Source organism: Notolepis coatsorum (genome assembly GCF_963971535.1).
Source record: "Notolepis coatsorum genome assembly, chromosome: 13".
NCBI classification, from domain to species: domain Eukaryota; kingdom Metazoa; phylum Chordata; class Actinopteri; order Aulopiformes; family Paralepididae; genus Notolepis; species Notolepis coatsorum.
In genome coordinates, this window is record NC_140177.1 from 51,625,779 (window position 1) to 51,638,477 (window position 12,699).

Genomic DNA, 12,699 nt, shown 5'->3' on the forward strand with positions numbered 1-12,699 from the left:
CGGTACTTTCATTATAAAAAAAAAATATTTGGGGCGGCTGGATGGCGCAGCGGACATTGCGCTCGTCACCAACGCAAGAGACACCAGTATCGAATCCGGCTGTCAGCGTTGCCGGCCATCATACTGACTCAATTGGCAGAGTTAGCGGGAGGGAAGTCGATGGGTGGTAGTCTGGTCGTTGTGAACAGCGACCCCTACAGGTCGGTTGGGGCGCCTGCACAGCAAAATACAGGAAAATGGTGGTCTACCATTTCACCACCGCGCTGGCAGGTGAAAAGATGTGACTGGCTGCCTCCACATGTATCGGAGGGGACATGTGATGGGCTTCTATCCTCCCTACAACCGGCCAGTGGGGGTCACATGCGAGCAACGATCAAGACAGGGGAGGGGAGAATTGGCACGGCTAAATTGGGAAAAAAGGAGGAGAAAAGTGGATTAAAAAAAATAAGAAAATTATTTCTGTTGTAAAACTAAACTAAAGTCTAAACTTCTGAATTTAAACATTGTTATCACACCACACAAACTAAAACCCCTCCCTACCTCCCTCTCCCAAACCGTTCCTACAACGATTTTTTAATGTTGCATGATCATGTATACATTTATTATGTATTATTATTTTTTAAGTTTAAATATCAACATTATCTGGCCATCCTCAGTAAATACTATCAAACTCCTCTGACCTCATCTGGTCTTTCCAAAGACAAGATATGGGACGTGCGCACACACACACACAAAGGGAGAATGGCTCATAGCAGACTTAATGATTTTAGAATATTTCAGATAATGAAATTAAATGTTTATATCATGAACTATCCAGTTAGTATTTATAGTGCAACGTTTGGCTACTTTAAATCATTGAATGTAGAGAGAGAGCGAGAGAGGCTCAGCCATCACCGCCATGATGTATTAGGTTCGAGTTTGAGCCTCTTGGATGCCGTAGTTGACTCGAGTGATGTCACAGTCACTAGGAAGTCAACACACAGAGTTGTATGGAGCACGATGCATGAAGCGATATATATAAATGAACAGCCAATAAATGTGAAGTTATCTTTTAACCTCGGTTGTCAAGTAACCTCGTTCCCAGTTTTATCTCCTCCGTGAGATAAAGACTGGTAAAGCACTACGATTGAAAGTGTGAATTTCCGGTGTATGTACTTCCCCTGGAAGCTGCCTCCGAACGGACCAAACTTTTCCCGAATCCTGTCGGCAAACAAGCTAGAACGTCCCGGTCATGTAGTAAATTCTTCAGGCAAAGCCGTTGCAGTGGCTTAAACGAGGAAATATTGTGCACTTCACACGTTTCTATAATTGTTTTGTCGAAACCGGAAAGCCTGTAGCCGGTACACGTAAAGATTTTCCCTAGCGCACTTTCAGTTCCGCGTTCTGATTGGCCACTGACGTTTCTCTCAGCGCCAATCGTGTTACGCCTAGTTCTGCCTCTAACAGCCTGCTAGCTAGCTAACGCCTAGTTATATCACTGGTTAAGCTTGGCGACTCTTTCGAAGTTGGTTAAGGTTAGAGTTTGGAATCAGGGCTGGTGGTCTATCGCCCTGCTCTAAACCAAACTCTAACCTTAACCAACTTCGGAAGAGTCGCCAAGCTTAACCAGTGATAGAACTAGGCGTAACGCGATCGTCGCTGAGAGAAACGTCAGTGGCCAATCAGATCGCGGAACCCAAACGCGGAACTGAAAGTGCGTTAGGGAAAATATTTACGCAGCCGGTACTTCCTGTACTTCCGTTTTAACACTTTAGGAGGCATAGCTTTACCAGCCTAGTTGTCAAGCCTCGTCAACACCCAACCCCCCTTTCCTCACTAATGGAACTGGTGTCGTGGAGTCACTCTATTTAGCTTAGCTAGCGGCTACCGCTAATTCGCTTAGCGGCTAATGTGGACATGGCAAGGATGCAAAGCATGTTAGACACATTGGACATTGCTCACGCTGGTCTGTGTCTATTATGAAATTACAATTGCGTGTCATTTAACACTTTCAGCGCCAATCACGTAAAAAGTCGGGTTATCTCGCCAACGGTTGAGCGCCAAAACCCGAGAAAAGTCGGGGTTTCGATCGTTTATTCGAGCAACTTGGAACGCGTCCAGCACAATTGATGCATATTTTGTCCCATTTCATGTCAGGGACCCGATGGACATCAATACTGGAAATCGCAATCAGACAATTGGAATATTCAAGGACTATATGACGTCAAACCTACTTTGATCCTACAATGATTTCACATCGATCGCAATGATCAACGTATGTTGTATTCAAAACATATGCCGTTGCTGACGATCAGAGCATCACAAAACGACCCCCCCCCCCCCTTTGATGCCTTCATGATGAAACATAATACCTATTATATACCTTTGATTTGGAAATAGTATCGTGTCTAGGCGAGCAATGCAAAATGCACATAGCGCTCCATAACTCAGCTTCCAGGAATTAGCCCGGATGACTCTATACAATATTCACCACGGGATAACACGCAAACGTATACATGAAATAATGTACTCTTTTTTACATTTTGGACGAGAGATAGTGACTGTCAAATTAGCCATAGTATTGTCTCCATAGCTATAATATATAATATAGATATAGCTCTGCAAACATCGTGATGCACCGTGAAAATGTATCTTTTAAAGCGTGGCCCATTGACAGCAGGGATGGGGATACACGTTGGCGCTGAATGAGTTAAGGTCCACGCTGGTCTGTGTCTATTATGAAATGACAATTGCTTGTCATTGAAGGTCCGCGCTGGTCTGTGTCTATAATGAAATGACAATTGCGTGTCATTGGAATTTGGATTATTTCCGAACTGGGCGGGTCTTAGGTATCGAAATGTGGCACGATTGATCTAACGTGAATCGATACTCTGTAGTACCGACGTCATTTGGTCGATACCCTTAAAAGTACAGAGTTCGGGGGGCGGCTACGTGGCGTAGTGGGCAAGGCGCTCGCCACGAATGCGGAGACGCTGGGCTTGCCTGTTCGAGCCCAGCGCTCCACATTGCTTTCAGTTTAGCTGGTTGTTCATACTAATACACATTGGCCGTATTAGGGGGTGGGAAACTGATGGGTGGGGATCGGGCGTTGTGGACAGCGACTCCTACAGGTCGGTTGGTGCGCCTGCGCAGTAGAATCAGGAAGTGTCGGGGGCAGCGTGAGCCTCCCACGCGTTACTCCTCGCCACTGAGAGATCGAGCTGCGCAGGTGAAAAGATGCGACTGCTGTTACCTCAAGTACCGGAGGGGACTTGTGCTATGTATGACTTAGTCCACATTGCAGCCGGCTTGTGGGAGGCAAGAAACAGCGTTCGTGACAGGGGAGGGTTGAATTGGATGATACAAAATTGGGATGGGAGAAAAATGTAGAAAATGGGAGAAAAAGTGGATAAAAAAATAAAGTACAGAGTTCAGTACCCATCCCTACTGGTAACGCCATCTTTCAGGAATGGATCCTGCGACGCGAAGCAGAGTTACCGCTCAAGAGGGACGGGTAGCCGTCCAAGTACCACTCTCCACCAGCGATGACGAAGCTGCCAGGGTTGCCGGTTCAAGGCACAACATCATCCGGACCGGGTGACCGGGTCAACCTCGGACAAGGCCTCGTTGGAAGTGCTCAGAGGCGAGTCTCTCATAACGCTTCAGTCCAGGATGAACAATGAGCCAGAATTTGAGCAGGATACAGCAGACTGGACAGTGGTGGGGTCCCACAGAACTGTCTCCAGCAGTGAGGTATTCAGGCCCAGTCCACACGATCACGGGTATTTTTGACACAGAGGTTTTAAAAACAATATTCCTCCGTATACATGGGTGGTTTAAAAAAAATAACCGCGTCCTCACGCAACTGGAAAATCTGCTACCGAGTGACGTAATATACATGTAGTACAATGCCAAAGCAATAGGTGGCAATGTAAGATCAAACATGAAGACAATTTCAACCAATCAGAAGGGTTTAGCGTTAATACCGGAAACTGAAACATCCCTCCTTGCTCACAGCCAAAAATTCTACAGTTTGCAGCTAGAACAACGTGCAATAAACAAAAAAGGATACATTCACTGTGTGTTCTGCCTCATTTGTTGATGAAACAAAACCAACATCAACACAATTTACCACCAAGAGCGGAGAGTTTAGTCTCACAAAAAGATTGCCGATTTTGTTATCTTACGTGCTAACGTGATTGGGATTTGCCATTATAATAGTTAGCATTGCGGCTAGCTAGTAGAACGAATAGATGAAAATGTTATTTAAACGGGAGCTCCAGTAGCTCACCGCATATCTCGGCGCTATTTCTGCGTCGGGGAAAACCGTGCTCGTCACGGATCTGGGGGACACGAGTTCGATTCCCGGACCTGCCGTCATTTCTCAGAATGTCTTCCCCTGCTCTACATCCCGTTTCAACCTGTTTCTGTCGGTCATGCTTGACCAGAAAAGCGATAAACGCTAAAAAATAAAGTTTAAACAAAAAAAGAAAAAAAATTATTTAACAGATTGCGGAATGGGTACAATACAATACGGCTCAATACAATTGGCATTCTGTTTAGACTGCTCAGCAGCAACACCCTGGAAGCTCAGCAGCAACCCTGGAAAAAGGGCAATCTGTTTAGACTGCTCAGCAGCAACACCCTGAAATTCCTTTTTTTAAGTTAATCTTGAGAGTCGCCGAATATCCTCTCTAAAGTCAGCAATTGTCTTGTTAGCTTTTCGGAGTAGCACGGAGTAGTCCTGACAGTAGCCCTGCCCACTTTGCCAACCTAGGATGGCTTAGAGTAGACGACAGAGTACAGCAACTTGCAATGGGCCTGGTCTACAAGATACACTACACCACTAAGGTACCCATGTACATGTCGAAATACTTCCCAAAGGTCAGTGAATACCACGATCACAACACCAGAGGGAGCTCCACAAATCATGTAAAACCCAGATTCAGCTCAAACAAGGGACTAAACACGTTTCGCAATTATGCCACATAAATGTGGAACGCCCTGCCCAAAGCTGTAAAGGAATGTGAATCACTACCCACTTTAAAAAACACTCTCAAAGAACACCTACGGGAGATTGTAATTCGAAACTGGCCCCTACAAATGTCCTAACCCAGTTGTACAGTAAAGACCAAGTATGGCCTTGTCAGTATTCCAATGTCCAGTGCCCCCCCCCCCTACCCAACCCCCCCCCCCCCCCCCCCCCACCTCCAATGTACAGCCACACCCAACCCCACCCCACCTACCCAACCTCCTCCAATGTACAGTTTCTATGTCAAATGTATGTCAGTATTCCAATGTACAGTGTACAGTGTCCCCCCCCCCCACCTCCAATGTACAGCCCCACCCACCTACCCAACCGCCTCCAATGTACAGCTTCTATGTCAAATGTACACTCTTTCTGGATTTTTTTTAGTATCACAAACGGTACTGTATTTGCAAATCTGGTATGTCATAAATGTATAGATGTAGCAGTAGGGCTGGGCGATATGGAAAAAAATCATATCGCGATAACGATATGATAATGTTATCATATTTCTCGATATCGATAATTATCGAAATTGTTATAAGTATATATATATATATAAAAAAATTTTAAACAACAGATGTATGTTTATTTTGCAGCAATTCTTTGTCAATGCCGCCATCTTTAATGTTACATCCCCTCACACTCCAGTTCTCAGGCTGCAGCTGGTTTAAAAGCGAAAGTAAACCGGCTTCTCTGCTGGCTGTGGCTCCAGGGGAGTTGAACAGTTCTGGCTCTGCTAGTTTATTTTCGATCTTTTGGCGCTTTTTTGGTGGACAAACCACCGCACATGTGCACCGTGACTCGTGACTGGAGTCTAGTTCTGCTAGCACACATAGCCTACTGTGTACAGACTGTTTCAAACTGTATTTTAAATTAGAAAGCAAACAAAATAAATGGACAAGAGAAAAATAAATCTCAATTTGGTCAGTATTGTCATTTGGACAAGCAAAGCCATTACTTTAAGTTATGCAGGCAAGAAAGACAAGTCTGTCCACTGTCTCTGTTTTAAAACTGCCCTGTTGCAGGTCACAAAAATATATATATATATATATTAGGAAAAAAAAAATTATGTCATATGATGAATTGAAAATGGGGGACCCTGATGTAAACAAGACGAAAGTCTTTCTCTGGTCTGCATCCCCTTAACAATTGTATGTTTTGAGCTGTACTGTAGTGTACCCATTCTGCAATCTGTTAATAAACTTTTCAATCAATCAATCAATTCAATCAATCAATCAATCAATCACATATTGATCTAGCGCTAGCCATCAGGCTAGGCTGGCAGTTGATTTAGGCGGGAGTCTGGCACAAAGCACTGAAAGCAGTGACCATATAAAATAGATAAAAACTAAAAAGAAAGTAAAAAGTCACATAAAACCAACAGAACTGGGATAAAATGATAAAAGGCAATCAAATGAAAACGATCAGTTAAGATCAATGGATACAAACTAAATGGTGAAAGAACAACGTAAGAACAGCCAAGGGCGCTAGATACAATTGCGGCAGCCATCTTGGACACGTCACACCATACGGATCTTTTGATGGAAAGCATTGCATTTATTGGAACCCATCGTAAATCAAAATACAGATCATTTTTATTCCAGTGTTTACAAATATTATCAACGTGAACACACCATTTACAGCCACAAAATACAGCAAATACTATTAAAGACTCATATTTACATGTTGTCTAGCATGAGTCCCTGTATCAAGAGTACAACCAATCAGCTAGAGAATGAAAACATGTCTCTATTCCTAGTTCATATTTTTGGTGGTAGGGCTACCCCTTTGTTTACATTTGGATCACTTTAAGCTACAGTATGTTTAATGTTATATTGAGACTTATGAACCTGAAGAGCATGGGGAAATGCACTGTGACCCTGTTATACCTGCTGAAAATAACGATAATCAAATCATTTCTACCTAACTTCATCACAGTGATCGTTGGCGAATCGATCACCGTTGGGACAGCAAAGGAGAAGATGCATCGTCATCATTCTCTCCTTACGAGGCCCTCGGGCCTCGAGGCCTTACATTCTGCCTGGTAATTGAGTGATGGAGAGAGACGTAAAGCCTGTGTGCACCAGGATGCCACACACTCTGCCACTGCCAGCAGAAGTCCTCCTGATGGCTTCTCTCCCTCTCTCTGTGTTTTCTGTATCTCTCTGTGTCGTGTCTACTGGTATTTCTGTACACAATGTTCCATTGTGTTTGACTCAAAGCCCAAGTGAGTGCAGGCTTATTAGTCCATGCCTGAAACCCCTATGCAGCTTCCCAGATTAGCTGTGGATTTATGGCGCGAGACTCTGCCCTTGGTCTGACATTGGACCCGTTGGGTCTGCGTTCAAGGTTATGAATGTAAATGAAACACAGTTCCAGGCATACATTTGTACCAGAGAGATACGTGGTTATTTCACAAGCTGCTATTGTCATAGTATACGATGGAAAGATTACAAACAACAACTAAAGAGTGTGAACATCACAAAGCTGAACTTACAATATATTGTCACATGATGACACAATGTCTCGACAACAAAGTATAAACTAGGACCCTAGTGCTGTGGCCTGGGCTGTGCCTGCGAGGACCTCTGTTTATTTCAGTTGCCCACTTCAGGCAAAAATAGCAGGTCTTAATCTAAGCAGTAGGACACCTGTCATCATGACCAGGAGACTGTAATCAATAGTTACGTGTTCAGAACGTTTGAAAAGCACGACATATGTCCATGTCATGTCGATGACAGTATGTTATGGCATGAGGAAGGTTAAGTACTCGATACCTCTGGGATTATATTCAGCAAGCCTTTACTAAACGGACATTCTATTATATAAGTGTAATCAGAACATGAAATAGGGTAGCCCTCAGTCAGAACAGCCACACCAAGTGAAAGTAAGGACACAAAGAAAACTATACCCACACAGCACAGTCTTGTTAACGGAACACTCGTCCTCGTTGGAATGACTAGCTACAAATATCACATCAGAGATACTACATGTATGTTGGCAGCTGCCTCTGGATCTCAATTCTCTTATACTCATCACAGCAAACCCAAATACATTTTCAAAAACTCTGATCAAATCTGGTCTCCATCTCCAGGGAGGCCACAGGTGTGAATAATACTACTATTTAGAAGCAAGCCTTTTATTAGCCCCCGTCCTAGTTTTGAGTCAAGAAAATCAAATTTTTACACCCAGAAATGAGGTTTTACCTCTGAATGGAGACTTGACTCCTATCTGCTATTTCAAACAATCAATTATGCAGTAAGGATATGGTATCAAATATCTTGCCAAATGAATGTTAAATATTCATTAGCTTACCTACAGTAGCTCCAACAGTTCTCCAACAGATGTATCAAGCTTGTGATTTCTCCTCCCAGGTAAACTCAGAGGTCTTATTCAACTGTAGATAATGTAGTCTTTATCTTCAATGTTAGGGGCAAGGAATTTGTCGAGTCATATTTTCTTTGTGTCTGATGTTTGTTTCATGCCGTAGCAAAATTTTAAGAAATAAAGAAATATATAACTGTCCATAAAGGTTCACTTTGATTCTCCACACTGTTAAGTCATTAAACACATATTATTGCATCGTGGTTTCTTTAGGTAGGAATAGATTCAGCTGCCCTGTATTCACGCAGAAATTGGTCAAATGAGCAAGAAAAAGAAGGAAAAGCAAGCCTGCTTCTCTCCCGTGTCCCTGTTAGTTGTGATTGCAGTATAAATTGGTTCGCTGAGACCAACTAGTACTTTGAATATAAAACGATGCAGGGGGAGAGGTGTTAGGAGAAGCCTAACCTTGGAGGCTACTCAGCGCGAGCAGCTTGGCAGTGTGGCTCTGATGTTTCAGCTCACTAAGGTATAGGTACATGTAGGCCTACAGGTCACGATAATAAAACACCTGAAAGCATCGGGGATGCATTTCATAGGGGCTCTGGTTTTGTATGCTTTTCTTTTTCTCCAGCACTTTCAAGTAAAGGGATGAACCACTGGTTCCTTAGCAACAGAGACTCTGCAATGATGCAAGACTGAAAGGGAACTGATCTGTAGGTGACATCAAGCCGAACAATGTCTCCCGTTGTGGATAATCAAAGTTTCCGAGCCAGAGACATTATTGAGGGAATTGCACCTCATTTAACGGTACAAAGACCACAAGAACACAATGTCTGATTTCATGGCTAGGTACGCGTGACACGTCGTACAGTACCTTGTGATACATACATCCATAGATTGGGTCCAAAAATCCCCCCTACACGGCCACCATGGTGGAGTTTATTTGATCCTTGGTTTAGGATGGAAGACCAATTTGAATCCACAGTCATTTGGGAATGAACGAAAGCTTTTCCCCCATTAAGAGCCAATATCTCACATCTAAACAACAGATAAAAGGCTACTGTTATCCTATCAAGCTAATGAGCTATATAGCATAAAGGCATGCTTTCATTGAGAAAATTATTTTAACAGTCCCTTCCCTTTGCCTCCACTTTAAACCAGTTCCATTCCTCGAAGCCAAAACACAGAGACATACCTATACAAGCAGGCTCACCCTGCTGTGTCCTGGGTCTGGGTGCATAATTAATAGGTAGGCTAAGACTTGGCTATACGATGCTATTGCTTTATATCCACCTGTGTGTGGTAACTGCTATAATAGTTATAGTGTATAATAGTGCAGTTCTGATAAAAGCAAAAAGTGGAAGTGGAATATGATGGAAGGAATCTTATTTCACTTAATGCTGCACCACTATGGTTAACCTTACATAATGCACTATGGCTAACCTTACATAATGCAAAAGGCAGATCAATCGATATATTTCAAGTCTTTATAATACTGTCAGACCTAGACCTCTACTATCCATTCAAGAATTATTCATTTATGCATTCCTTCCTGTCAAGTGTTATTATAGAGATGTGATCACAGTGACTTGTGTCCACCTCTGTCATAGACCCACACTGTGAGGACATCTTAAGAGCTTTACACACTCTCTCCTAAGTAGAGTCTATAAACTGAAGCGCTCATATGTTGTTCCTCAGAATGAAGAAGGGCATTACATAGTTGTGAAATCGGTCATTTTCTGCTATTTAGTAGGTTGGCTATTTCATAGGGAGGGAAAAAAATAAAGCAAGTACTCAATAAAATTTCATTGTTGATGACTTCATTGAAAACAATAGCATAATCCCTACTTGATGTCCCCTGATACATACTATAACCCACCTAATTGTATGGTTTTATTGATACTACAGAAACAGTTCACATCATTTTCTGTGTTGTCTTCTGTTGTTCACAAAATGTGCAGGCACATGTGAAATATTACTGCGGCTCTAGTACCCTTTGTTATGCACTGTCTGACATCTAATCTTATAGAGCAGTGTGTGGTTCACAAATTAAAATCACGATGAAGCCACACCTTTACGCGTAGCAACACTGAATAATACATTAGCTACCCGCTTTCACTTCAGCACCACGTGCATTCCCTTCCATTGTAAAATCCTCTTGTTCTGCCTAAATGGAACTAGGGCTGAACAATATTAATAAACTATGTTTATCAAAAGTGCAATTTGGCCTGGTGCAATATCAAAATCATAGCAGGTGCTATGCTATATTTGTTAAAGGCTAAATGTGTGTCAAAATACCATTCTAGATGAAGCATTGTGGCGCAGCAGTGATGTGCCAGTCTACAAAACGTACTTTACAGACATAAGAGTGACTGTAAATCTTTGTCTGGCACAGATCCAAAAATCACACCATGATTATTTGAATACAATGATTTTCAATGACAATTTGAATAATGACACAAAAATTATCATTCCCTCTAATATTGTGAATCATATCGCAGTTGCAATATAAGTCAAAATAACTGCTATTAGATGGGGTAACCAAACGTTCTGATTTTATGAGGAATATGTGTTTGTTTCTGTCTCTGTCCAATTCTACAAACTACCTTCATGCGTGCGATAAGCATACTGTTGTTGTGATTGTTGTTGTAGTTGTTTTTGTCAACATTGAGGCCAACTTGTGAATTGGTCTCTTAACACTTTCTGGGATTTTCAAATTATTCTTAGTTTTTGGAAATGTTCTCTAGGAATTTAAGAATCTATAGCCTTCAATTGTTATGCCATCATTAGAATGTTCCGTTTCTCAAAATCCTATCTCCCACACAAGGCTGTATACCTGAATGGGTTAATGCATGAGTCCACCAGGGTTCAATAATGTCACTGCTGGTAGAAGCAGGTACATTTAATGAGCTGTTAATCCTCTTGGAGACTCATGACAGGTGAGTTTGACTGACTGGCATTTCATCCACTAAGTCACACGGTACTGAGAATATAATGGATGGATAAGTGTGGTGGGGGAACCATAATAGGACCCCTTGTGTCATAACATATACTTATTATAGAACAAATGGAAGTGACACTAGCAACTCATCATCTTCTACTGATTGTGCCCACACCTACGGTGAACTTGGTAGAGCTCTGGCTAAGTAGACCTCTAGTCCCCTACTGACTGACACGAACATAAAGCACACACTTTAAAATGTAGTCTGAATTTTACATGACAAACTACCCTGGGAGTAGACTGGTTGTGAAGACTTGTTTCTATTCTGGTGATATGAGAAAGGTCCTACTGTAAAGTGACATGATGCCACAAAAGCAGGCTGCTCTTATCAGTATGAATCTAACATATTGCCTTTGTCTATCTGACACGAGTCAAAACACTCAATTGCAGAGGGAGCTCAGAGACTATTGATCTGGTCGGTGGATCACGTTCATCTTGGTATAGGCCTGTTCAGCTTAAGGTGAATATCAAACTTTGGGCAAGCACTGCAGTTATACTCCCTGTGAGTGCACTTGAGTACAGAGATGTGGGCATGTGGGCAATTCATTCCTTGAACAAATATCTTGACCTGGTCGTCGTCGTCGCCCCCTCCCCTCACCCCCCACCCAAACACACACATCCCCAAAAGTGTGATTGTTGACACTGGTCTGCGCCCATGACAACAATGTTGCCACTGAGCATAAGGCGTTGACCCCACCTCCCCACCAGCTTGCCCCAACCAATAGTGCAGTCATCAATATGATTTAAATCCCCCTACTCACCTTCAATAGAGATAACATGTTCTCTGATCTGATTTTGCAGGGCCAGGTCATCGATGCGTTCAATCAGGTCGTAGATTGCATAAATGTTCGGGTGGACAGACTCGAACCGATGGATCTCAGCTCTTATGGCCGCTGAGTTGGACAAAACAAACTGGGAGGTTGGGCCGGACTGGACAGTCTGGCCTGATACTGTCCCCGAACCGAACTGGCCAGCCCCTGAGCCAGCAGATGATCCGGATCCGAACTGGGAAGGGATGGACTGGGGGACTGGAACAGGGACGGGCGCTGGGACCGTGCCTGGAGTGGGCATGGCTGGCTGAGACTGCTGCGAGATACCGGACACGGACACTGGGACACTCGACTGGAAATTCATCTTGGTTTGAACGAGTAACTCTTTACAATGGGAGCACAAATATAAGGACTAGAATCAGGATTCAAATAGAGATGTGATCAAAAGAAGTCCGCGCGAATTAGTGGTCTGAGAACGATCGGCGCAGATGCATCAATAGTTGGTCGCCAATTGCATCAAAACGCGGCTCTTGTTCATATTATTAAAACTTGACTGTGATTCATTTTCCGTTATTGGCTATACTAGATATAGACGT

The 12,699-nt window shown here is 43.0% G+C and overlaps 1 protein-coding gene across 1 annotated transcript in view; it reads right to left on the minus strand.

Moving 5' to 3' along the window:
- agap3 (ArfGAP with GTPase domain, ankyrin repeat and PH domain 3) overlaps positions 1 to 12,467 on the minus strand; it is a gene marked incomplete at its 5' end in the record, with an annotated part of 324,184 nt that extends 311,717 nt beyond the window's left edge. Inside the window, one exon of the mRNA XM_084327289.1 lies at positions 12,095 to 12,467. Coding sequence (XP_084183415.1) covers positions 12,095 to 12,467 — 373 coding nt within the window. The remainder of the gene's footprint in view (positions 1 to 12,094) is intronic.
- Between the last annotated feature and the right edge of the window lie 232 nt (positions 12,468 to 12,699).